This window comes from Cervus canadensis, chromosome 14 (assembly GCF_019320065.1).
Source record: "Cervus canadensis isolate Bull #8, Minnesota chromosome 14, ASM1932006v1, whole genome shotgun sequence".
Lineage (NCBI taxonomy): Eukaryota > Metazoa > Chordata > Mammalia > Artiodactyla > Cervidae > Cervus > Cervus canadensis.
Window position 1 is genome coordinate 48,053,660 of NC_057399.1, and position 26,677 is coordinate 48,080,336.

The following is a 26,677-nucleotide window of genomic DNA, read 5'->3' on the forward strand; positions in this document are numbered from 1 at the left end:
TGTAGCTTGATAGGGATTGCATTGCATCTATAGATGGCTTTGGGTAGTATAGCCATTTTCACAATATTGAGTCTTCCAATCCATGAACATGGTATATTTCTCCATCTATTTGTGTCCTCTTTGATTTCTTTCATCAGTGTTTTATAGTTTTCTATATATAGGTCTTTCATTTCTTTAGGTGGATATACTCCTAAGTATTTTATTCTTTTTGTTGCAGTGGTGAATGGTATTGTTTCCTTAATTTCTCTTTCTGTTTTCTCATTGTTAGCATGTAGGAATGCAAGGGATTTCTGTGTGTTAATTTTATGTCCTGCAACATTACTGTATTCATTGATTAGCTCTAGTAATTTTCTGGTAGAGTCTTTAGGGTTTTCTATGTAGAGGATCATATTGTCTGCAAACAGTGAGAGTTTTACTTCTTCTTTTCCTATCTGGATTCCTTTTATTTCTTTTTCTGCTCTGATTGCCATGGCCAACACTTCCAAAACTATGTTGAATAGTAGTGGTGAGAGTGGACACCCTTGTCTTGTTCCTGACTTTAAGGGAACTGCTTTCAATTTTTCACCTTTGAGGATGATGTTTGCTGTGGGTTTGTCATATATAGCTTTTATTATGTTGAGGTATGTTCCTTCTATGTCTACTTTCTGGAGAGTTTTGATCATAAATGGATGTTGAATTTTGTCAAAGGCTTTTTCTGCATCTATTGAGATAATCATATGGTTTTTATCTTTCAATTTGTTAATGTGGTGTATTACATTGATTGATTTGTGGATATTAAAGAATCCTTGCATTCCTGGATAAAGCCCACTTGGTCATGATGTATGATCTTTTTAATATGTTGTTGGATTCTGTTTGCTAGAATTTTGTTAAGGATTTTTGCATCTATGTTCATCAGTGATATTGGCCTGTAGTTTTCTTTTTTTGTGGCATCCTTGTCTGCTTTTGGTATTAGGGTGATGCTGGCCACATAGAATGAGTTTGGAAGTTTGCCTTCTGCAATTTTCTGGAAGAGTTTGAGTAAGATAAGTGTTAGCTCTTCTCTAAATTTTTGGTAGAATTCAGCTGTGAAGCCATCTGGTCCTGGGCTTTTGTTTACTCGAAGATTTCTGATTACAGTGTCGATTTCCATGCTTGTGATGGGTCTGTTAAGATCTTGTATTTCTTCCTGGTTCAGTTCTGGAAAGTTATGCTTCTCTAAGAATTTGTCCATTTCTTCCAAGTTGTCCATTTTATTGGCATAGAGCTGCTGGTAGTAGTCTCTTATGATCCTTTGTATTTCAGCGTTGTCTGTTGTGATCTCTCCATTTCCATTTCTAATTTTGTTGATTTGGTTCCTCTCCTTTTGTTTCTTGATGAGTCTGGCTAACGCCATGTCAATTTTATTTACCTTTTCAAAAAACCAACTTTTAGCTTTGTTGATTTTTGCTATGGTCTCTTTTGTTTCTTTTGCATTTATTTCTGCCCTAATTTTTAAGATTTCTTTCCTTCTACTAACCCTGGGGTTCTTCATTTCTTTCTTCTCTAGTTGCTTTAGGTGTAGAGTTAGGTTATTTATTTGACTTTTTTCTTGTCTCTTGAGGTAAGCCTGTATTGCTATGAACCTTCCCCTTAGCACTGCTTTTACAGTGTCCCATAGGTTTTGGGTTGTTGTGTTTTCATTTTCATTCATTTCTATGCATATTTTGATTTCTTTTTTGATTTCTTCTATGATTTGTTCGTTATTCAGAAGCATGGTATTTAGCCTCCATATGTTGGAATTTTTAATAGTTTTTTTCCTGTAATTGAGATCTATTCTTACTGCACTGTGGTCAGAAAAGATGACTGGAATGATTTCAATTTTTTTAATTTACCAAGGCTAGATTTATGGCCCAGGATGTGATCTATTCTGGAGACGGTTCCATGTGCACTTGAGAAAAAGGTGAAGTTGATTGTTTTGGGGTGAAATGTCCTATAGATATCAATTAGATCTAGCTGGACCATTGTGTCATTTAAAGTTTCTGTTTCCTTGTTAATTTTCTGTTTAGTTGATCTGTCCATAGGTGTGAGTGGGGTATTAAAGTCTCCCACTATTATTGTGTTATTGTTAATTTCCCCCTTCATTCTTGTTAGCATTTGCCTTACATATTGTGGTGCTCCTATGTTGGGTGCATATATATTTATAATTGTGTGTGATATTTTTTGAAGATCATTTTCAGGAAGACTGAGTTCAACTTTCCATTTGCTATATTTAGATCAAATGAGACTCGTGATTGTGGACCCAAATGGAAGACACACTAATCAGTTTTTCTTTAGTCATCCTCAAGTACTTGCAAGGAATTGCCTGATGATTCTTTTCTTCTCTCCTTCGGGTAGTAAGGAAACAGCAAGTAACCTGTCTACATTGTGGATATTTTCCTGTAGGCATTGTCTTTGGGGATCAGCTTGGATGTTTTTGTCAAACAGGTGATGATACTGTGAACTATGACTGGCATTCTTCTCGTTATCCCCAAGGCTGAACTTGGAGGAAAAGCATTTGGGTCAGATTGTATTTTAATGAAGTGTGTGCAAGCAAGAATATTACTTGTTCCCCTCGACCTCTACCCAGAACTTCATTTGGACAAATAGTGCAAACGTGAAACGTGGCCTCATGCCCTGCCAAGTACAAACTAGTACGTGCCATTGGCACTTGTCATCTACCTATAAGGATTAAATCATGTGCTATTGCAGCTGCTGATTTTTAACACCCCTGGAAAGGAACGCAGTGTGGAAGGCAGAAGTGAGGCATGATGTGAGCAGGGAAAACTGGCAGAACAAGTCTTCAGAGGGTTAGATGTTTTCAGGAGCCCATTTTATGAACCCAATTATTCTATCTCCTCATATCTAGAAAAGCACGAAAATCCTTCATGGTGATGACTGCTTCTTGTGACTCCAAGAAACCTTCATGACACTAGCAGAAAACTTCTGCAAAAAATAGGTACAGGATTACATGTACTCTCCCTTCACCAAAATCACATATGTGCCTCTTTGGAACAGCTTCTCAGAGCTATCTTATGTGCTGTCTCCTGGGCTACAGTCCTCATTTTTGCCCCCCAAAAAACTTTCTACTTTCATGTTGTGCATTTTTGAAAGTCAACACCGTGACTTTATTTTTCATGCATTCAGTTCAGTTCAGTTCGGTTGCTCAGTCGTGTCCGACTCTTTGAGACCCCATGAATCACACAGCAGGCCAGGCCTCCCTGTCCATCACCGACTCCCTGAGTTCACTCAAACGCATGCCCATTGAGTCGGGATGCCATTCAGCCATCTCATCCTCTGTCGCCCCCTTCTTCTCCTGCCCCCAATCACTCCCAGCATCAGGGTCTTTTCCAATGAGTCAACTCTTCGCATGAGGTGGCCAAAGTATTGGAGTTTCAGCTTCAGCATCAGTCCTTCCAATGAACACCCAGGACTGATCTCCTTTAGGATGGACTGGTTGGATCTCCTTGCAGTCCAAGGGTCTCTCAAGAGTCTTCTCCAACACCACAGTTCAAAAGCATCAATTTTTCAGTGCTCAGCTTTCTTCATAGTCCAACTCACACATCCATACCTGACCACTGGAAAAACCATACCCTTGACCAGATGGACCTTTCTTGGCAAAGTAGTGTCTCTGCTTTTTAATATTTTATCTAGGTTGGTCATAACTTTCCTTCCAAGGAGTAAGCGCCTTTTAATTTCATGGCTGCAGTCACCATCCATAGTGATTTTGGAGCCCAAAAAAATAAATCTGACACTGTTTCCACTGTCTCACCATCTATTTCCCATGAGGTGATGGGACCAGATGCCATGATCTTAGTTTTCTGAATGTTAAGCTTTAAGCCAACTTTTTCACTCTCCTCTTTCACTTTCATCAAGAGGCTTTTCAGTTCCTCTTCACTCTCTGCCATAAGGGTGGTGTCATCTGCATATCTGAGGTTACGATATTTCTCCCAGCAATCTTGTTTCCAGCTTGTGCTTCTTCCAGCCCAGCATTTCTCATGATGTACTCTGCATATAAGTTAAATAAGCAGGGTGACAATATACAGCCTTGACGTATTCCTTTTCCTATTTGGAACCAGTCTGTTGTTTCCTGTCCAGTTCTAACTGTTGTTTCCTGACCTGCATACAGGTTTCTCAAGAGGCAGGTCAGGTGGTCTGGTATTCCCCTCTCCTTCAGAATTTTCCACAGTTTATTGTGATCCACACGTCAAAGGCTTTGGCGTAGTCAATAAAGCAGAAATAGATGATTTTCTGGAACTCTCTTGCTTTTTTGATGATCCAGCGGATATTGGCAATTTGATCTCTGGTTCCTCTGCCTTTTCTAAAACCAGCTTGAACATCTGGAAGTTCTTGGTTCACGTATTGCTGATTGGAGAATTGTGAGCATTACTTTACTAGCGTGTGAGATGAGTGCAATTGTGGGGTAGTTGGAGCATTCTTTGGGATTGCCTTTCTTAGGGACTGGAATGAAAACTGACCTTTTCCAGTCCTGTGGCCACTGCTGAGTTTTCCAAATTTGCTGACATATTGAGTGCAGCACTTTCACAGCATCATCTTTCAGGATTTGAAATAGCTCAACTGGAATTCCATCACATCCACTAGCTTTGTTCATAGTGATGCTTTCTAAGGCCCACTTGACTTCACATTCCAGGATGTTTGGCTCTAGTTGAGTGATCACACCATTGTGATTATCTGGGTCATGAAGATCTTTTTTGTACAGTTCTTCTGTGTATTCTTTCATGCATTAATCACCCAATAATTTCACAACTTGATTGCAATGAGATTCCCATGAGGATAAAGCCAGGCCATGGAATGTGAGAGGAAGTGCTCTAGCCCTGTGTAGTCCTGGCATTTGGAAACATCCCCTGTGAGCCCCCAGCCTTCATCCTTTTATTGGCGAGTGTAGTAATTCAAGTACCACATTCAATTTGGAGTCACATGTTGATGATGGAAAAGGCCACTGAACAAAAGGTACCTGTGTCCCCGTTCAGTCATTCATTTCAGTTGTTCAGTCATGTCCGACTTCTTGCAACCCCATGGACTGCAGCACCCGTGGCTTCCCGTGGTCCATCACCAACTCCCACAGCGTGCTCAAACTCATGTCCATCGAGTCAGTGATGCCATACAACCATCTCATCCTCTGTCACCCCTTCTCCTCCTGCCTTCAATCTATCCCAGCATCAGGGTCTTTTCCAGTGAGTCAGTTCTTCACATTGGGTGGCCAAATTACTGGCATTTCGGCTTCAGCATCAGTCCCTCCAATGAATATTCAGGACTGATTTCCTTTAGGATTGACTGATTCGATCTCCTTGCAGTCCAAGGAACTCTCAAAGGTCGTCTCCAACACCACAGTTCAAAAGAATCGTTCTTCGGCACTCAGGTTTCTTTATAGTCAACTCTCACATCCATGAACGACTACTAGAAACACCATTGCTTTGACTAGACAGACCTTTGTTGGCAAAGTAATGTCTTTGCTTTTTAATATACTGTCTAGTTTGGTCATAGCTTTTCTTCCAAGGAGCAAGTGTCTTTGAATTTCATGGCTGTACTCAGCATCTGCAGTGATTTTGGAGTCTAAGAAAATAAAGTCTGTCACTGTTTCCATTGCTCCCCATCTGTTTTCTATGAACTCTTGGGATGAGATGCCATGATCTTAGTTTTTTGAATGTTGAGTTTTAAGCCAGCTTTTTCACTCTCCTCTTTCAGGTTCATCAAGAGACTCTTTAATTCTTCTTCACTTTCTGCATAAGGGTGTTATCACCTGCATATCTGAGGTTATTAATATTTCTCCTGGCATTCTTGATTCCAGCTTGTGCTTCATACAACCCAGTATTTCACATGATGTAATCTGCATATAAGTTAAATAAGCAGGTGACAATATACAGCCTTGCTGTACTCCTTTTCCCAGTTTGGAACCAGTCCATTGTTCTATGTCCAGTTCTAACTGTTTCTTCTTGACCTGCATACAGATTTCTCAGGTGATCTGGTATTCCCAACTCTTGAAGAATTTTCCACAGTTTGTTGTGATCTTCACAGTCAATAGCTTTGGCATAATCAATAAAGCAGAAGTACACGTTTTACTGGAATTCTCTTGCTTTTCTGTGATCCAAAAATGTTGGCCATTCTGGTTCTTCTGCCTTTTCTAGATGCAGCTTGAACATCTGGAAGTTCATGGTTCACGTACCGTTGAAGCCTGGCTTGGAGAATTTTGAGCATTATTTTGCTAGCATGTGAGATGAGTGCAATTGTGCAGTCGTTTGAGCATGCTTTGGCATTGCCTTTCTTTGGGACTGGAATGAAAACTGACCTTTTCCAGTCCTGTGGCCACTGCTCAGTTTTCCAAATATGCTGGCATATTGAGTGTGGCTCTTTCAGCAGCAGCATCTTTTAGGATTTTAAATAGCTCAACTGGAATTCCATCACATCCACTAGCTTTGTTCGTAGTGATGCTTCCTAAGGCCCACTTGACTTCGCATTCCAGGATGTCTGGCTCTAGATGAGTGATCATACTGTCCTGGTTGTCTGGGTCATGAAGATCTTTTTTGTATAGTTCTTCTATGTATTTTTGCCACCTCTTAATATCTTGTGTTTCTGTTGGGTCATACCATTTCTGTCCTTTTTTGTGCCCATCTCTGCATGAAATGTTCCCTTGGTATCTCTGAGATACCAAGATTCTTGAAGAGATCTCTAGTGGTTCCCATTCTACTGTTTTCCTCTATTTCTTTGCATTGATCTCTGATGAAGGCTTTCTTTTCTGTCCTGGCTATCCTTTGGAACTCTGCATTCCAATGGGTATATCTTTCCTTTTCTCCTTTGCCTTTCAATTCTCTCTTTTCTCAGCTATTTGTAAGGCCTCTTCAGACAACCATTTTGCCTTTTTGCATTTCTTTCTCTTCAGGATGGTCTTGATCCCAGCCTGCTGTACAATGTCATGAACTTCCCATCCATCGTTCTTCAGGCACTCTGCCTATCAGATTTAATCCCTTGTATCTATTTGTCATTTCCACTGTGCAATCGCAAGGGATTTGATTTAGGTCATACCAGAATGACCTAGTATTTTCGCCTACTTTCTTCATGTTAAGGGTGAATTTGGGGCTTCCCAGGTGGCTCAGATGATAAAGTGTCTGCCTGCCATGGGGGAGACTGAGTTTGATGCTCGGATCAGGAAGATCCCTTGGAGGAGGAAATGGCAACCCACTCCAGTACTCCTATCTGGAAAATTCCATGGACAGAGGAGCCTGGTAGGCTACATTTATATCCGGTGGTAAAGAGTCGGACACGGTTGAGTGACTTCACTACACTTCACTTTGGCAATAAGGAGTTCATGATCTGAGCCACTGTCTGCTCCTGGTCTTGTTTTTGCTGACTGTGTAGAGCTTCTCCATCTTTGACTGCAAAGAATATAATCAAACTGATTTCAATATTGACCATCTGGTTATGTCCATGTGTAGAGTCTTGTCTTGTGTTGTTGGCAAAGGGTGTTTGCTATGACCAGTGCGTTCTTTTGGCAAAACCCTGTTAGCGTTTGCCCTGCTTCATTTTGTACTCCAAGGCCAAATTTGCCTGTTATTCCACGTATCTCTTGACTTCATACTTTTGAATTCTAGAGGGCGGGCAGAAGACAATTGGTTACAGGAGGATGTGGGGGGCGTTGCTGACAAAGTGAAAGGTTGTAGCCGCCATGAGACTATTGGCTGTGCCTCCATGAGAGTACTGGCTGTCTCTAATGATTTGGGGGCGGGGGATCGGGTGGGGTGGGGTGGGGTCGGTGGGGGGTGGTGGCTGCGTGCGTTTGCAATCAAGGCGGAGTCCAGTGGTGGCCAGGAGACTATCGGCTGTGGAACAATGGGAGGGCGTTGCGCACCAAGTGAAACACAGAGGCAGCCATGACACTATGGCTCTGCTGCGATGGAGGCGGGCGTTGAGCAGAAGGACCGCGGTTGCTAAAAGACTATTGACTGTGGGCCCTGCTGGAGCGTTGCTCATGGGTCGAATCCCGCGAGGGCTAGGAGATGATTTGCTGTGGGGTGATGGGAGAGCGTTTGCAGAACAAAGTGGAACACAGTGGTCGCTATGAGACTATTCGCTGTGGGACTGTGGGAGGGCGTTGGGCACAAAGTGGAACGTGGTGGCCGCGATGACACTGTCCGCTCTGGGCCGATGGGAGGGCGATACCCGGCACTGGCGATGGGAGGGCGATACCCGGCACTGGCGATGGGAGTACAGCCCATGTGACCTTTGACAGCGTGAGGACAAAGTGAGCGCGGGGATCAGCGAGGAGACAGTTGTTTATGGACCGACGGGAGGGGATGCGCGCACAGGAGGACCCGCCGTTGCAATGAGACTTTGCTAGGGGACAGTGGGAAAGAGCAGAGCTCCAAGGTAAACCCGGCTGTGGTGATGAGACCTTGGGCGGTGGGAGTGTGGCACAGCTTTGAAGAAAAGTGAAAGACCACGGTGGAGTCGGGACTACTGGCGATGGGAAGACAGGACAGCGTTGTTGTGCATGAAGGGAAAACCAGCGGCCGTGAGCCTAGAGGCGATGAGACCGTGGGCGGGAGCTGGACACAAAGGGGTAATCGGCGGTGGCTTTGAGACTTTGGGCTTTGAGAAGAGTGGACGGCGGTGCGGACAAAGTGAAAGCCAGCACCGGCGATGAGACATTTGTCCATGGGACGCTGAGAGGGCGTTGCGCGCAGTGGGAAACACTGTGGCCGCGATGAGACAATTGGCAGCTGGACGATGCGAGCGCGGTGCGCACAAAGGGGAACCTGGCACTGGCGAGGAGACAGACGCTTGGCTAAGCCACGATGGGAAGGCGTTGTGCAGAAAGTGAAACACGGCGGTGGGAGGAGACCTTGGGCGATGGGAGACTGGGACTGCATTGAAAGAAAGTGTAACCTGGCGGCGGCGATGAGCCTGTAGGGAATGGGTCGGCGCGAAGGCGATGCGCGCACAGCAGAACCTGCGGTGGGATGACACTGTGAGTGTCTGCGCTGGGAAGTCAGAGGGCGTCGCAGACAAGTGGAAAACAGCGGAGGCGGTGAGAATACTGGCGATGGGACCATAGAACCGCGGTGTGGACAAAGTTAAACCCGGCGGTGGGGGTGAGCCTATGGGCGATGGGAGATGGGAGGGCCTTGAGCAGGAAGAGGAGCAGGTGGCATCGGTGAGACTATAGGCTTAGAGCCATTCTGGACAACGTGAGAAACAGCCAAGGCCATGGGACAGGCTATGGGACCCCGGGAGTGTGTTGCCCACAGAGGAGAACTCAACGGTGGCCAGGGGCCAAAATAACCATGGGACGGTTTGGGGGGACTTCCTGGGGGTGAGACAGAGTGTGGCCACCACCTGGGCAAGTGACCAGGAAACAGTAGCTCCTGGAATGCTCTGGAACTTTCAGAGTGTCTTTCAAGGATTCGGCCTTGAAGTGTGGGAGTTGAGTATTGAATAGCTGAAAAATAGGAATATTTTTAAAACACAGCAGTTTATTTTTTAAATAATTTTATATTTAATTAATATATTTACTTTAAAATATTTCACGTTTCCAATTTTATAATAAATATATATAAGGTATTTAAAATATAATTTTGTTTAACAATAGCATTTTAATAAACATTATTTAAACTAAATTTTCTTTGTATTAAAACAAGTATTTAATATACTTTTACATTTCTAGTTTTAATGGATTTAAACTTGATAATATTTTTCATGATTACTTTTCACTTACTTTTAATTGAGAGAATTACCATGTTTAACAATTTCTAGTGTCTCTGTGATAGTCTTAAGTAATTTTTAACTCATGTTCCTGAAAGCTCTTTCTGAGGACTACATTGTTGGAAATCAGGCTTGGAGTCAACAAGCAACTAAGGACCTTTAGAAGGTCAGAATTTTTCATTTACTTTAGTAAGAATTTTATAAACTGTATGGAATCTGCCCGTATTTTATTGGCATCAAGAAGGCTTACTTCGTAAGACTCTCAAATGTAAGGTGATGTACATTTCTGCCCAATTAAAAAAAAGAAAGTAAAACACACCACATCATATCAAGGAGCCCTACAACATGAGCTGTTTGGTGCATTTAAAGAAGTGAAGGAGACAAGAGCAGGTAAACTGTATGGGTACATGGAGAGTATGCTTATACCTTGGGCATTCCACATATCTTCCTTCTGTTTTAAATTCCTCAAAGGCAGGGGCCAGAATCTCTACCAATCTGCAGGCTTGTTTTGCAATGAATGTCTCCAAGGTGCTCTGCAATTTTTAATATGTGTTGTCACATAAATCAAGTTGACATTAAAACTGCCACATTGACTCTTGTTTCAGAAATAATTTATTTCCCATATAAAAGGTTAAATAAATAAATAATGAATAAATCAATTTAAAAATAGCTTACAGTCTTTAACTGTCCATTGAAATCCAGTGTTCGCATTGTCAGTTACTTCAAGAGCCTCTGCTGGCTGAAGAGTCTCATGTCAAAGTCACATTGTCCATTCCCAGAGCCACAGGTGGGAGATGTTCAGTCACGGAGGTACCCTGTTAGGCTCTTCAGGAAAGAAAAGTTCGTGAGTATTTGCACTCGCACGACTGTCCAGGCACAGCTGTTGTACTCCATGGACTTCAGGTACTGCCCAAGGTTGAAGTAATATTTCTTCAGGTGAAGAATGGTCATGTCTCCCATAGTGAAGTTTTTCTTCTGCATGATTTCCTTCTGGATTGGCTCCAGATGATCCATCTGCCCTTGGAGTTCCACAAGGAGGTCCTCAACGATGGTCTCAGACCAGCCAGTGCTGGAGAAGTCTCTGGTGAGAATACTGAAGATCTGCTGGAGCATCTCATAGATGACCAATACGGCATCTTCCTTCCGGAACTGCTGTGCTTGCCTCATCTCCTCAGGGACCTGGAAGTCCATCCTGACCTCGAGGCAATGTTGAGGAGTTGAAGGTAACTGCCGCAGGAGTTTCTGACACACCGCAATGCTCCTCCTTTGTTGGAATCGCAGCAAGCTGTAGTTCATGGAGAGAGCTGTGGTGGAGAAACACAGCAGGAGAGCCATCTGGAGGAGGCACCGGTAGGTCATGATGAAAACAGGCACAGGGCTACCTGTTCTGCTAGTAGATGCTGAAGCTGAGTCTTCAACCCTTTGCAGAGTGAATGTCCTTCCTCCCTAAGTGTAGGCTACTTATACAGGATTGGCCTCCATTCTTTCTATTTGAGAGGAATTTCCCACTTTCAATTCTCCCTTTCAGTTTTCCTGTGTCATTTAAATTATTAGTTGCCTCCAAAACTGTTTTTCTTTAATCTCCTTGCTATTTCAATTTACATATATCACGGGGAAGAAAGATGTACAAACTGAGAATTTCTAATGTTTTTTAAAGTTTCAATGAATTGCTGAATGTTAAAGAAAAATATGAGCCAAATCTTTTGAACCAGATTATTACAGGATTCTTTCATTTGGAACAGATTTTTCTTTTTCTCTTTTCATATTATGAGATTTGGGGAGAGGGGGCCTTGTTTGTAAGAGAGTTTTCTTTTTCATAAGATTAGGTTTAATTCTCAATTCTGCTATTACCAAACAATAATACCTGCAGTTTATGATTTTAGAAAAGACACTTATTTTTTCTATCTATAAGAGAATAATGTTAAACTAAGTCGATGAAAATTAAATACATGTTATATGCATGATTTAGATTAAAAACATACAGTTAATGATTTTTAAAATGACACATTTTTTTCTATCTAAAATAAAGTGATGTTCCTAGAGGGGTGGGGGGGGGGGAGGTTCCAGAGGGAGGGGATATACGTATACCTTTAGCTGTTTCATGTTAATATATAGCAGAAACCAACACAGTATTGTAAAGCAATTATCACTCAATTAAAAATAAATATATTTAAATAAAAAGAAAAAATAATGTATATAAAAAGCAAAATAGAATGTTAAAGTAAGTTGATCTGAACTTTTTGGAGGCCTTAGCCATAAGCAGCAAGACATCACATAACTTTACCAACTTTGTTGTTGTTTTTAGTCGCTAAGTCGGGTCCAACTTTTTGCGACCCCGTGGAATGCAGCATGCCAGGTTTCCCTGTCCTTCAGTACTGGAGTTTGTTCAAACTCATTATCACTTCATGGCAAATAGATGGGGAAACAATGGAAACAGTGACAGACTTTATTTTCTTGGGCTCCAAAATCAGTGCAGATGGTGATTGCAGCTAGGACATTAAAAGACCACTTCTTTTTATATGAATGTGCGATTTAAATTTTTCTGGAGGCCACATCAGAAGAGTAAAAAGAAACTAGTTAAAGAGTAAAAAGAAAATAGTTAATTTTAACAGTATATTTTATTTAACACAATATATCTAAATGTTATCATTTCAACATAAACCAGTATAAACTTATTAATGAGATAGGTACATTCTTCTTTTCCATAGTGCCTTCAAAATACAGGACATACTTTCAGTCATAGTACAGCTCAGGCTGGACTAGTCAAGCGCCCAGTTGACCACATGGGTTGTTGGCTCCATGGTGACCAACACAGCTCAAGATGGAGGGAGCAGTAGGAAAACAAGATCAATATTAAAAATCAATGACCTCTCTTTATATGAGCAATTAAAAGTTGGAAGATGACATTTAAAAAATGATACCATTGACAATAACATAAAAAGTCTACTACTGAGAAACTGTCATAGCCGGAGGTGCTTAAGAAGAGGTGGCCATTAAAGGTAATGGGGCATGCTAAATGACATCCCAGAACAGAAAAAGAACATTAGGTAAAAAACTAAGGAGATCTGGGAATTCCCCAGAGACCTATTGGTTGGGACTCTATGCTTTCAGGGCAGGGGGCCCGAGTTCCATCCCTGATCATAGAACTAAGATCCCACAAGTCTCACAGCCAAAAATAAGAAAATAAATAAAAAATTGCCGCAACCAGAGTGTGTGGGGAGGGGGAGGAGAGACATTAGGGAGTTCTTAATAAAGTGTAGACTAGTTAATTTTTGTTAATATTTGTGACTGGCCTGGGTCTTTGTTGCAGCAGGTGGGCTTCCTCTGTTGGAGCAAGCCTGGGCTGCTCTCTAGTGGAGGTGCTCGGGCTTTGAACCATGGAGCTTTCTCCCGCTGCCGAGCACAGACTCTAGGGCTCGGGCGCAGTAGTTGTGGTGTGCAGGCTGAGTTGCCTCACAGCATATGTTATCTTCCCTGACCAGGGTTGGAAGCTGTGTCCCCTGCATTGGCAGGCAAATTCTTAACCACTGGACCACCAGGGACGTTCTAGACTTTAATCCTTTTTAATATAGCATTGACAGGACAAATTACCTTCACTTTTGGCCTCGAAGTACAAGTCTATAATTGAAATTTGATTCAAATTAGATGGCAGAAACTAATGCAAAATAGAAGCTTTCTCTGTTACTTTGAGCTTGTCTTTTTTTTCATCTTGATCATTCATAAGGATTAAAGAACTTGTCCAACTAATTCTTCTGAGTGAGCAAAAATGTGTAAGCATGTGATGAGGTGGTCAGCATCAGTGAGAAGGGAATACAGAGTCTACAATAGGAGACTGCCAAGGCTGCCTCCTACTGAGACTCACAGTGTCATTTAGTGAGCAAATAGTTATTTAGCAAAAGTTTCTTAACCACTTCATAAGCAAACAAAAGAAGCAAATGCTACCAATTGATTGGACTATTTTTTTTTAATTTTTTTTAAATTTTTATTAGTTGGAGGCTAATTACTTCACAACATTGCAGTGGGTTTTGTCATACATTGACATGAATCAGCCATGGAGTTATATGTATTCCCCATCCCGATCCCCCCTCCCACCTCCCTCTCCACCCGATTCCTCTGGGTCGATTGGACTATTTTTAAAATGCCTCTCAATAAAGTTTTGCTACAGGCTTGATTATATATTTTTCACACTCTTTCTGAGGTTTTTTTCCAACATATTTATTATTTACTGTTGTTGCAAGAATGAATGAAACAGTTTTTTCATTACATTTTCTACTTTTAATGGACTAGGTTTTCCTTGCATTTTCATACACAAACATATCAAAATAATCTTGGGTTTTAATCTGGATAACTTTACAAACGCTATATCTAAAAGTATTTCGTTGGATTTTCAAAATTTTAAATAAACGTATATGTCTGCAAATAAAAATTTTAAGGGACTGAAAATGTCAAGTGTGATGATCATATAGAGCAACTGCTATTTGGTGTATAAATTTGTACTTTAAAAAACACTTTGTAGCATAGTTGAAATATGCATAGCCTATGATCTAGAAAGTCCAGCAATCACCCTGGAAAAAAATCAAGTGAATATGCTTCAGGATATAAGTAAAGAATATTTATACCAGCACTATTCATAATAGTACCAAACACAAAACGACCTAAATATCCCTTAAAATGGCGTCAATATATACGTTGTTATCTATGCTTATAATAGGTTTGTTAATAACACGACGTAAGAAACACAATGCTTGCACAAACATAGTAGTGAGTAAGAGAAACTCAACACAAAAGAAAACACATGCCATTTGTATAAATGTATACAAAATTTAAAAATAGGCCAACCTAAACTGGAGACATTTTGCCTGTGAAGCTTCAGGACCACGATGGAAAGTCCGTCTGCAGCCTGAGGCAAGAGCGTGTCTTCGCACCTTCCAGCTGCGGCCTGGCTCTCACCCTCTCTCAGCACCTGAGGCTGACTCTGCCCAGGCCGGGGTTGCCCTGTGCTCACAGCTGACAGCTGGGGGCCAGCGCGCCTCCTCAGCCTCCCACCGGGTGTGGAGAGGCACAATGTGCAGAGAGATCTGAGTGCCCCTGGTTGCAGACATCTCTCTTCTCCTTTCTCACACCCTGGACATCTTGTCGCAGGCCTTGGATAGACTCATTGCCCCTTTTTTTTTTTTTTTGCTCACTTCAGGATGCAGCTGGAACTAGGTACTTGGCTGAAGGCCTCTCAGCCTAGCTCTCCTAACTCCTCCAGAACATATCCAACCAGAGGATCCTACATCTGCACCCGTGTCACTCTCAGAACGCTCCCATCAGAAGGTCGATGGCCCAGGAACAGTCGGGAGCAGCTCATGACTTGTTTTCACTGTTTGCTGCCAGGACCCGCTGCTGCTGGACACTCAGCCTGGCCCTTTCAGAACATGCCCGTCTGCATCAAGGCTGCATTAACTTCAGATCGTAGCCCGTTCTCTGAGTCGGACTTTAGTTCTCAGAATCACTGTCAGGGGTTCAGTGAGTCAGGGCAACCTAAGTTTGAGAAAACAGTTAAAAGGACAACACATTAGCCGCAGCTGCTGAACAAGCCTCAGAGTCCGCCCTCTGCTGACACATGAGAAAGTCCCACTGTGTGGGTTCTGGGTTAATTTCCTGTCTGAAGCAGTTTCGGAATCTGCTTTAAAGTGAAACAACCCAAAGCAAAGCCATCTACATACTTAAAACCGACAAGTGACTTGAGTTTTGTTACATCATCAGAGATTGTATAATGAACCCCAGAAGGCAAAAATAGCAATGAAGCTGATGCAACAAGTGAAAAGGAAACTAAATGCAAGCTGCCAAACGGGATTTCAGGATCCAGGCTGGGAATCCCCTCTGGCCCGGCCTCCTGGCTGGGTTGAGTGCACAGGGCAGAGCATCCTCCTGACTGTCTCCCAGACGCCTGTGTCTTCCTGGCTGAAACTCTGAGCTCCTAAACTCCAGGGAGAACCAAGAATCCAGTGAGGGTGGGGGTGAGTCCTTGTAGGCAGCTGGGCTGTGTGCCACGTAGGAATGTTTCCGTCTAGAACTCTGGGTATTGTTGCAACAGGCTTGGCCTCGTCATCCCAGTGAATGGCTATTTCTCCTCTCACTGTGCAGTGAGTGAGCTGCAGGAATCTGTCTCTGAACAGCTCTCTGGGAACTGCCTCATCTTCCTGACCACAGACCCAGAATGTCAGAAAATAATCTAACCAGATTCAAATAGAAGAGTTAACATAAGGAGCACTTGGGAAGTGTCTGGTACCATTCTGAACATGTGCTATGAATTAAAACAATTAATCTTAACCACATTATCATGGTGTGATTTTATGAGTATCTTAGTTTTGCAGTTAAGACATAATGCACCAATTTACAGCTAGGCAGTCTATTTTTATGTACTAATAAAGAAAAATCTTAAAGATCTATTTGCAAGTAAATATAAATAAATGAGAAACTGAAATATATGAAAAATTGATATTTATGTGATATTCATTAGTATGTCCATATGTATAGATTTATTAACTACATATAGAAATGTCTAGAAGGATGCCCATTAAATTGTTAACAGTATAGGATTAGAGTGCATCCTCTTAGATGTCAAGGGTAGGCATTCCTTTGTGTGAATTATTTAAAAGTTTAACAATGACATGTGTGGTTCATATATATAGATAAGCTTAAGAAACGCTCTTCTTTAGAGTCACATTTATCATGGCAGCTGCTGGTTGTCACATCTCTGAGCTGTCTCTGCAATCCCCAGCCTGCCTTGTTCTTCTTGCCTCCATTTCAACAGTTTGGAAGACTGTTTTCTCAGGAGTGGCCAAGTATGGAAAACTTACTCTCCCTTCCACATCCTACTCCAGGATCCTAGATTCCACATATGCAGATTGACCTCCCATGATGTATGTGGTTTTCCATTAATCCTTGAAGGCACTCCAGTTCTTATAGGCCCCAAGCAGGCAACTGTGTCCTTGACCTGGGCTTTTCTCCAGTCATCTCCCTCCATCCTCTAATCTATGTCTCAAGAATCACATTCAATCCATCCTCAAAATGTCACCAAAAGTGGGTAACCCCGTTCGCACTTTATTCAGGTGACTTCAGTATAGGTTTATCTTCAAGGATCATCTTTGGGTTAGATTTCAGTCAAAGGTGTGTGCAAGTCAATTTGTTTGTTTCAAATTACTTTTATTTTCTCTACTGAGAAACAAGAATAGTCTTATACAATATAGTACAAAACAAATATCTTATGAATGATAAAGATTTAAATGCTATGAAGGGCCTAAATATTTCTGATAATTTAAATAAATAAATAAATATTACAACTTTTTAAGATATGGAAAATGGATTCTGAAATCTGTTTTAAACAGTTATGGTAAGAAAACTTTTAACATATATTTAAATAATGCCATATATTAGCTATCACTTATATTTCATCTGACACAAAAATAGAGTTAAAGGTTGCACTTTGAGTCTTAGAAAATAGCTATGTAGTTGACCAGATGAACTGTTTTCAGATTCAATGTCTTCTTTATTTCCTGAGTTTCCCAATGAGCTTGTTGGCCAAGACCAAGCGCCTTCTGATTTCCACGCTGACAACCTCCCAGGCACAGCGGCTGTATTCTTTCTCTTTGAGATACACACTGATTCGCTGGAAGTAACTCTTCCCAGCCAATCTGGAGTTCTCACTCCCTAGAGGTGAGTGTTCCGTCGACCTTCCCTCCCTCAGACACGTGTCCAGCTCCTCCAGCTGCTGATCAAGTCCAATGAGGAATCTGTCCAGGAGGCTCTCGTCCGGACCCAGAGAAGAGCCTGAGGTGCTGAAGAGCTGGGAGGTCTGCAGGCGCAACTCATGCTCAACAGCTGTGGCTTCTGTCTCCTCAGCCTGGCCCGTCCTCCAGGGTCTGAGGAGATCTGGTCAGTCCTGTCCCTCAGACGGGACACAGTGGACACTCTCTCCATCTGACTCCAGCGTGTGAAGCTTTCCAGATTGCCATGACTCGCGGGCAGCTCGCAGCCCAGGGTGCACGTGGGGCTGGAGCAGAGCATCCCCAGGGCCAGCGACACGGGGAGGGCCACGGGGATGCTGGGGGCTCTGCAGGGCTGCCTGGAGGGAGGTGTAGGCAAGTTCTGAGGACTTGGGGTGATGGGCGGCTCTTAAAGAGCGAGAAGAGAAACTTTCCTTTTCTGGGTTGTTCCACATTCTGCCCATTCCTTTCTTTTTCTACTCTTTGTAATGAAATGAATTATAAATGCTCATTTTTGCCATGAGTGCCTGGTGGGGGGGGCACATCAAATCATGCTTTCCACTGTAGTTGATAGCCACACAGCCGTATATTATGCTTCTCACACCTGTTAGTTGTTCTTGGGGAGAAGAGTTTGGTCAAAGTCAGAGAAGGCAGCAATATTCATACAGTATATATATGGTGGCTTTTCCAGGTCACCAAGAAATATTCAGTATAAAAACAGCTTATAAGAGGAAAATTTTGATTTCTCTCATTTTTTTCTTTATTTACCCTTTTCTCCCTTCTTTAAAAAATATTCATGTGTGTATGTACCTTTCCGATATCACCTGAGTTGGCCTTAAGCTCACTGGAGACATTATAGGGAACAGTATCACTGATATCATTTGTTAAAAATTGATTATGTTGCAACTGTAATCTGCAAGGCACTTTTTTAGGTGCTGATTGTCCTAAAAAATTCAAGTTTGCCTTGTTTATTTCTCTTCCTCCTCTACCACGACAATATTTCACAGGAAACTTTGCTTCAGTCACTGTGTGATAATACAGATAATCTCATCTCCTTAGATATTTCACTGGGAAGTGATAACCTACTCATACACTCAGGGACACTGAGGTTGCAATTATATTCAAACCTTGTAATGACATGTCTTTACCAATTCTGTAAGGTACAGATAACTTTTAAGAATATTAATGGCAGAAGTTTTTACAGGCAGCCTCTCAGCCAAGTGTTGTTAATAAACAATTTCATTAATTTTCACAGCTTCCCTATGAGATAATTACTATAATTATTGACATGTTTGCAAATAGGGAAACTGAAAACTCAGAGAGATTACTTAACTTGCTAACAGTCAGGATTAACTGCATAAGTGGTACTTGACCACTAAACTATTCTGCCTCCATGTTATTTCTCATTAACCTTACGCATTCTCCTTTAGCTGCACTGCATACAATTGTACTTAAGTAATCCATCTATGTAACATTTGACTGCCCTGAGAGACTGTAAGCTCCCTAAAGGCAGTAATGCGACATGTGGAGTGTCAGCAAGGTGTCTGTCCCAGAGGAAGTGCACAGAGGGTTCTCTGTCCCACTAAGGCATGTCTGACTCTCTTTGATCCCATGGACTATGACACACCAGGCTTCCCTGTCCTTCTCTATCTGTCAGAGTTTGCTCAAATTCATGTCCATTGAGTCAGTGATTCGTTCCCATCATCTCATCCTCTGTCGCCCCCTTCTCTTCCTGCCCTCAATCTTTCCCAGCACCGGGGTCTTTTCCAATGAGTGGGCTCTTCCCATCAGGTGGCCAAAGTATTGGAGCTTCAGTTCTGTCCCAGAGCCAGTTCTAACAGAACTATACATACGAAAGCTTTAGTAGACTTAGTATTTGAAGACTGTTTCAGAAAATGACAATCTTCTGAAAACTTAGATAGTAAGAGTAATTTAAATGGATTTTTTAACTTTCTGGATAATTTCTCAAAATATTGCCTCAGATGGGAACAGAGTCTCTCAAAGTTGTTGCTAAATTGCCATAGTCAGTCAGGCTCCTCCTGTACATCTCAGCCAAACACCATTTCAGATGTAGGACTGGAACTTAGCAAGTTCAAAGGGACCTGTGTACTCTTCATTTGTAGTGTGAAGATTGTAATGTCCCTGGAATGAGTGAATGGCACTTTTGTGACCAACAATAGGAACTGGAGAGGAAGAACTTTCTAAGTATCCTTCCATGACAGGAAGCACATAGTCAGAGCAGCCAGCTCAGTCCAGAGTTTAGACAGTGGACATGGGGGCACGATTGTCTGGTTTGATGTCACAGCTCCAGCCTGCACTGGCTATGTGACCTTCAGCACTCTGGTTTTCTCCTTTTATATGGAACTGATAATCACATCTGTTTCACTGGCTAGTTGTGAAGACTGTAGGATGTAACGTACTTCTGACAATGTCTGGACATATAAGCATTCAGTATCTGTTAGCTATTCCCACGAGGCAGAAAATTCAAACATCCAACTATGGAAACTGGATAGAATTTCATTGAGAGGACCTGCTTCCCTTCCTTTAATTCTCAGCTCACTGCTCAACATTATTATATCTAATCGCATCTCTTGCGTGAACATGACTTCCTGTCCAAATCACTTACATCTAGTAGCTTCCAGGTGTCAGGCGAGTATATGCTCCTCAGTTCTTTGTCTCGTCACAACAATAATTTGGAGTGACAGACATTGAAGACCTCTGAGTGGGTCACAGCTCTTGGGTCTTGGGCAGACCAGTGTTATAGCTCTCAAATAAATCAGTGTTACGGCTCAGTGTTACAGTTCTATTTTATTTAGATAGAAGCAGGAAAATCCATCTTCGAGGTGTGAGGACACATCGACCCAAAGACAGGAAGAGAAGAGCGCCCCATCGCGTGGGAGAGAGAGAGAGAGAAGAGGGCTTTGCCTCCCCTTTTTATATGTTTCTCTGTCCCTGGGCCTGTCTTATGTAAATTGGGCCAGCCAGGATTGTTGTTTGTTTTACCTGAGGTTCTCGCTCCGGTCCTTGGACCTTCCTTGTTTTATTTTCGCGGGCTTTTCCCTTCCAGGTCTTTTAGCCACTGCCATTCTGGACTCCTTTTCCGTATTCTAACTACCTAACATTCCCGCCTCAAGAGATGGGAGGCCCAATTCTTTGGGAATAGGGCCATCGAGGTCTCTCTGGCTACTTCCTGCTGAACTGGGATGGCGAGGGGCGTTGGGCCTCCCCCTCTTGCTAATCTCAGGCCTCAGAGTCCTTATAGCGGTGTCCATCTAAGGGTGACTGATGTTTTCCATGGTTGGCTATAGTTCTACATCTTTGTTGAACTGGCACTGCATGTCATAGCTTGACCTGGGCAGAGACAAGACAAGTTAGACAATTGACAGTACATGGAACAATCATAAGCAGCATCAGTATGGCATAACAAGGACTAGTAGGGACATTAGCCAATTTTAAATTTACATCACCAGGATGGTTCAAGTCCCTCCTTGTTCAGAGATCAGAAGATCTATCTCCTGTCTGTTTTGTAGTATAATGTCTGCCAAGCTCTGTTGGCTCTTTAGAGCTGTCTTGAGAAATCTTATCCCCAAAGACCAGATTTTGGGGTTGTTAGAATGGCACTCATTTCTAGTCCTGAATAGGTATCTGAGATCTCCCAGGGGCTCACAGGTGTATTGAGTGTCCTCTTCTGTTTTCTTCCATGGCTTGACTCATGAGTAGTGAATCCAGGAGTCATGTCCCGGCACCTTGACCGCTGTGGGAGTAGAAAGTGTTACAGGGTGGGGGCCCTTCCATGTGGACTGGAGTTGAGCCTTTGGGGACCCATCTTTCCAGACTTTAGTTAGGACTTGAGTCCCTGGAGCATATAGTGGTGAGTCCTTAGAGTCTTTTGGGTCCTGGTTCATACCCCACAAGCGTATGTCCTGTTGGAATTGCCCAATGGCCATGGTATAAGACTGGAGGGTCTGAAACTCTGGATCTAGGAAGAGGTCATTGACATAAACAAAAGGTCTCCCATATAGCATCTCATAAGGACTAAAACCAACCTGTTCCTTAGGGGCAATACGGGTATGGAGGAGTGCTATTGGTAAAGCCTCCTTGCATCCCAGGGAGGTCTCTTGGATTATCTTTTTTATCGCTGATTTTAAGAATTGGTTGGCTCTTTCTACTTTTCCTGAAGACTGAGGCCTCCAGGCACAATGGAGATAATAAGTAATGCCCAATGCTTTAGAGACTCCTTGGGTGATCTTAGAAGTAAATGATGTCTCATTGTCACTTTGTAATGACCTGGGCAGACCAAACCTTGGAATGATTTCATGGAGCAGTTTTTTTACCACCTCCTCAGCCTTCTCAGTCTGGGTGGGAAAGCCTTGAATCCATCCTGTGAATGTATCTATCATGACTAATAGGTATTTATACCCTTGAGAAACTGTCATCTGGGTGAAGTCCACCTGCCAGTCCTCTCCTGGTTAGGCCCCACGTCGTTGGATGGGCTGGGCCAGCTGGGGTCTTCAAGCTCCTTGGGGGTTGTTTAATTGGCAAGTGGGACAAGAGGAGACCACTTGTCTTATGGTTGTTTGGAAGCCTGTTCCTCTGAAAGACCTTTCCAGTAATCTTTGGAGGGCCTCTTCTCCTAAATGAGTGGTGGCGTGTAAGGAGTTAACCAACTTCCATTGGAGGTTCCCAGGCAGAAAAAGGAGCCCCTCCTTTTGGAACCACCCCATATGATCTTCTTGAAAGCCCTCACTTTTAGCTTTAAGAGTCTCACCTTCAGTATATGAAGGAGTTTCTGGCAAATTAGTCAGTGGAACTAAGGTGGCAACCCCTATTAGGTCATTGGTCTGTAACGCTGCTTTCTTAGCTGCCTGCTCAGCTGCTTGGTTCCTTCGTGCCGCTTCAATGCTCCCTTTTTGGTGTCCTTTACAGTGGGAGACTGAAACCTCAGTGGGCAGATGGACTGCCTCTAAGAGTCTAAGGATTTGATCAGCATATTTGATTGGGGACCCTCGGGTGGTCAAATGGCTCCTTTTTTTCTAAATAGCTGCATGTGCATGTAGCACCAGAAAGGCATACTTGGAGTCAGTATAAATGGCTATTCTTTTTCCTTTTCCCAGCTCTAAAACTCGAGTCAGGGCTATGAGCTCAGCTAATTGGACTGAAGTACCTGGTGGCAGAGGCTTAGCCTCTATGATCTCAAAATTGGAGACTACTGCATATCTGGCTCTTATTTTTCCATCCAAGACAAAGCTGCTTCTGTCAGTGTATCAGATTTCCTCAGGATTGGTCAGAGGATCTTCTGACAATCCCTCTTGGGGTTTTGTCCAGTGGTCCAAGGTTTCTAGACAGGAGTGAAAGGGGAGAGAGCCCTCGGGGGTAGGCAGGAGGGTGGCTGGGTTAAGAACCTTACAAGGGGATATAGTGAGGCCTGGATTTTTCATCAGTATTACTTGATATCTGAGGATTCTCTGATCAGACATCCATAAATGGCCTCTCCAATTTAGGAGTTGTTTTACTTGGTGGCTGGTAAAAATAGTTAGTTTGCCCCCAAAGGAGAGTTTTAAAGCATCTTCTATCATGATTGCAATAGCTGCAAGATTTCGAAGGCATGGGGGTCAGCCTTGGGCAGTCGGATAAAGTCTCTTGAATAAGTAAGCTACAGGCTGGGGCTCAGATCCCAACCTTTGAGTTGACACACCCAAGGCTATTCCCTCTCTTTCATGGACATAAAGTTGGAATGCTTTTTTTGGATCAGGCAACCTCAAGGCAGGTACCTGAGTTAAGGCCTGTTTTAGTGTAGCCTCTGCCTTCTTTTGAGGAGTTCCCCACATTAGTGGGATTGAATCATCTCGTCCCTTTAAGCTTTTATATAAGGGCTGGGCAAATAGACCATAGTTGGGTATCCAGATTCTACAGTACCCAGTTAGCCCCAGGAAAGCTCGCAATTGTTTTTGAGTCGTGGGGGAGGGCAACTGGAGGATTCCTTGTACCCGATCAGAGGACAGCCTCCTAGACTGTGTAATCTGAACTCCCAGGTAAGTGACCTTTGTCTTGACCATCTGTGCCTCAGCACGGGAGACTTTAGAACCTGAATTGCATGTTGTTGGGCACTTTTCTCATCTGGAGAGCAGATTAGTAGGTCATCTACATATTGTAATATTTTCCCATTAGGTCCCAGGTCCAGATCTAGGAGATCCCAGCTAAGGGCCTGTCCAAACAAGTGGGGGCTATCTCTGAACCCCTGAGGTAATCCTGTCCAAGTCATCTGTTGGTGTTTTTCTCCTGGGGCCTCCCACTCAAAGGCAAAAAGATATTGGGATTCTTTAGCCAGTGGTATGCAAAAAAATGCATCTTTGAGATTCAAGACTGTAAACCACCGGCACTGGATGGGATTTCTCCCAGATTACATAGGGATTAGGTACTGTGGGATGGAGGGGGACTACAGCTTCATTTATGATCCAGAGATCTTGAACCATTTGCCAGGTTCCGTCCTTTTTCTTTACTGAGAGGATTGGGGTGTTATATGGAGAATTGGTGGGGACCAATAGCCCACAAGCAAGGAATTTATTTATTAAAGGCCGTAGTCCCTCCTGAGCCTCTCTTTTTAGAGGATATTGTTTCCCAGAGGAAACCTAGTGGGATCTCGGAGGACAATGATGATCGGTTCAGCTTGGTGGGTTTGTCCAGGAATCCCCTGGTCCCACACCTGGGGGTTAATTTTGTCCTCCCATAGTCTTTGTTCTCTCTCTGTTGGAGGTGTAATGAGTTCCTCAGTAGTAACCAGAAGCTGTAGGGCCCTAGGGGCTGAAAATCTTCCCATCACAAGGGTGGTCCCCAGTTTAGTGAGTATGTCTCTTCCCATTAAGGAAGGAGGACACTCAGGGGCCACCAGGAACTGGTGGGAGAATATCTGTCCATCCCAGCAACAAAGAAGTGCTTGGGTGAATCTTCTAGTAGTTGCTTTTCCTGTAGCACCCAAAATGGTACAGGTTTGGGAGGAGGCGGCTCTGGAGTAGGAGATCAAGACAGAGTAGGTAACCCCTGTGTCGACCAAGAAATTCTCTGACCTACCTGCCACATCCAGTCGCACCCTTGGCTCCAGCCCCGTGATGGTTATCTGTGACAGGCGGGCTGGCTGGAGTGGGCCGCTTCAGTTCTCTTGAACCATCGTGAGGGAAGGCTTGGCGCTTGACCTTGAGGCTCTTGGGTCCCGAGGGCAGAGTGCTTCCCAGTGTCCCAGTTGATGGCATTTGTGGCAAGCCGTTCTAGGAGACTTGTCACGGTTAGGACACTCTTTGGCCCAATGCCCCGCCTGTCTACAGATTAGGCATTTGCCTCGTGCCTTGTCATTCAAGGGCTTGGGGTGTGCCATAGGGCTTCCCTGGAGGGCGGCCAGCATCTGGGCATGCCTTGTCTCTTTCCTTCTCTCCCTCTCCTGGGCCTTGGCCTCCCTCTCCTGTTCTCTGTTATAAAAGGTATTGGTGGCTGTCTGGACCATCTCATCTAAAGAGGCAGCAGGGTCCTGCTGCTGTAGCTGTTGTAACTTTATTCTGATATCTGATGCACATTGGGACAGGAATTTGTCCTTTAAAATCACCTGTCCCTTCGTAAGAGTCTAAGTCCAAATTGGTAAACTTTTGGAGGGCCTCTTTTAGCCTTTCCAGAAAGGCAATGGGGTTCTCATTGGACTCCTGAGTTATTGCTGAGACCCGGGCATAGCTGATTACTTTTTGCTGGGCTGCTTTCAGTCCTGCCTTTACACAGATTAGAAAATGATCCCTTTCCCAGATGTGCTCAGGGTCATTATAATTCCAGTTAGGATCGGAGGAGGGGACTGCAGTTTCCCCTACTGGGTATCTATCGCTTGACATGTGAAGCCCTGTTGCATACCTCCAGGCTTCCTTTAAGACCCTAGTATGTTCAGGGTCAGATAAAGTTTGACTAAATATGACCATGATGTCCTTCCATGTCAAGTCAAAGGCCAAGGTAATATGTTGGAACGTATCTATGTATTTGCCTGGGTCACCTGTATAGCTTCCCAGGTCTTGTTTGATCTGTCTTAGTTCTAAGAGGGAGAAGGGTTTATGGACTTGGGTTGGTCCGAATTCTCCTCCAGTTTCAACTAAGGGACATACTTGAGCTGGCTTTTGCAGAGGGGGTGCTCCTGGGTATGGGGGCACGCTTGGATACAAGGAAGAAGCACCAGGCAACTCGGGAGCTGTGGGAGGTGAGCCTTCATGGGGGGGTTCCTTCTCTTGGTTGCCTGTGCCTAACCCCATTTGCCTAGTGGGCTCACTTTTAGGGCGTACAACAATCCCATACTTAAGACAGAGTTCCTTCATATCTCTCAGTCTGAAGAAAATTTGGACATAGGGGATCTCTGTCCACTTCCCTTGTCGTTTGCAGAATAATTCTAATTGCAGGATGGTATTGTAATTTAAAGTCCCATCCTCGGGCCAGTGTTCCTCGTCCCCCAGTGGATACCGTGGTCATGCAGTGGCACAAAAGAATTTTAAACAACTCCTCCTCAGAGTTAGAGGATCGAACAGCTTCCAGTTATCAAGGATACATCTCAAGGGTGTCTGCCAGGAAGTGGATTGGTTATTTCCCATCTGAAAGACAGTCATGACAGGGAGGAAAAGGAAAAGGAAAAAGACTAATAGGCTTTTTGAAGCTTATCATACCCAGTACTGTCGCAACCTGAGAGCCAGGCGTCCCCGGGTCAGGATGCAGATCTCCAGGCAGGCTGAGGCGTGACACAGTTCCCCGGGCAGGTCAAGGCATGACGGCCTCCCGAGGATTGGGCCCCGGGCAGGTCGAGGCGTGACGACCTCCTGGGACCCTTGAGACTAGCGGATCCCCAAGCAGGTTGAGGCGTGACAACCTTTCGAGGACCAGATCCCTAGGCGGGTCAAGGCGTGATGAACTCCTGGGACCCCCGGGCTGGAGTTTGGACATCCCCAAGGTCTCCAGCGTGACCAGTGCTAGGTAGGACTAAGGGGTTGGATATCATACAGTACTTCCCTCCCAAGGCCAGTTATTTTCTGGTTACCCCTCTAGAAGATTGTAGAGGCAACATTGTGGGCCCGGATGGGGCTGAGGAAAGGAGCATGAAACAGGAGGGAAAGAGGGTCAGAGCATAATCTTTGAAAGAATGACATAGCACAAGGGCATAACATAAACCGATTAAAATCAATTGGGTCCAAGATGACAAG

General features: G+C 43.6%; 2 protein-coding genes and 1 long non-coding RNA gene across 3 annotated transcripts; all 3 read right to left on the reverse strand.

The window, feature by feature from the left end:
- Window positions 1-10,315: 10,315 nt before the first annotated feature.
- Window positions 10,316-11,170, reverse strand: LOC122453398 (interferon beta-2). The gene has a single exon (XM_043487402.1). It carries the CDS (start codon window positions 11,068-11,070, stop codon window positions 10,510-10,512), a length of 561 nt encoding a protein of 186 aa, XP_043343337.1. The 5' UTR covers window positions 11,071-11,170; the 3' UTR covers window positions 10,316-10,509.
- A 5,953-nt stretch (window positions 11,171-17,123) lies between these two features.
- On the reverse strand, window positions 17,124-18,885 carry LOC122452950 (interferon alpha-3-like). The gene is given in 4 exon segments (XM_043486761.1): window positions 17,124-17,606; window positions 17,608-17,634; window positions 17,636-17,873; window positions 18,882-18,885. Coding segments are annotated over 4 exon segments (627 nt in total). The 3' UTR covers window positions 17,124-17,248.
- A 1,896-nt stretch (window positions 18,886-20,781) lies between these two features.
- LOC122453403 lies at window positions 20,782-22,691 on the reverse strand. Its single transcript, XR_006273036.1, has 3 exons — window positions 22,630-22,691; window positions 21,133-21,219; window positions 20,782-20,816 (listed from the first exon to the last, which is right to left on the reverse strand). It is a non-coding gene; the product is annotated as an uncharacterized LOC122453403 (long non-coding RNA).
- Between the last annotated feature and the right edge of the window lie 3,986 nt (window positions 22,692-26,677).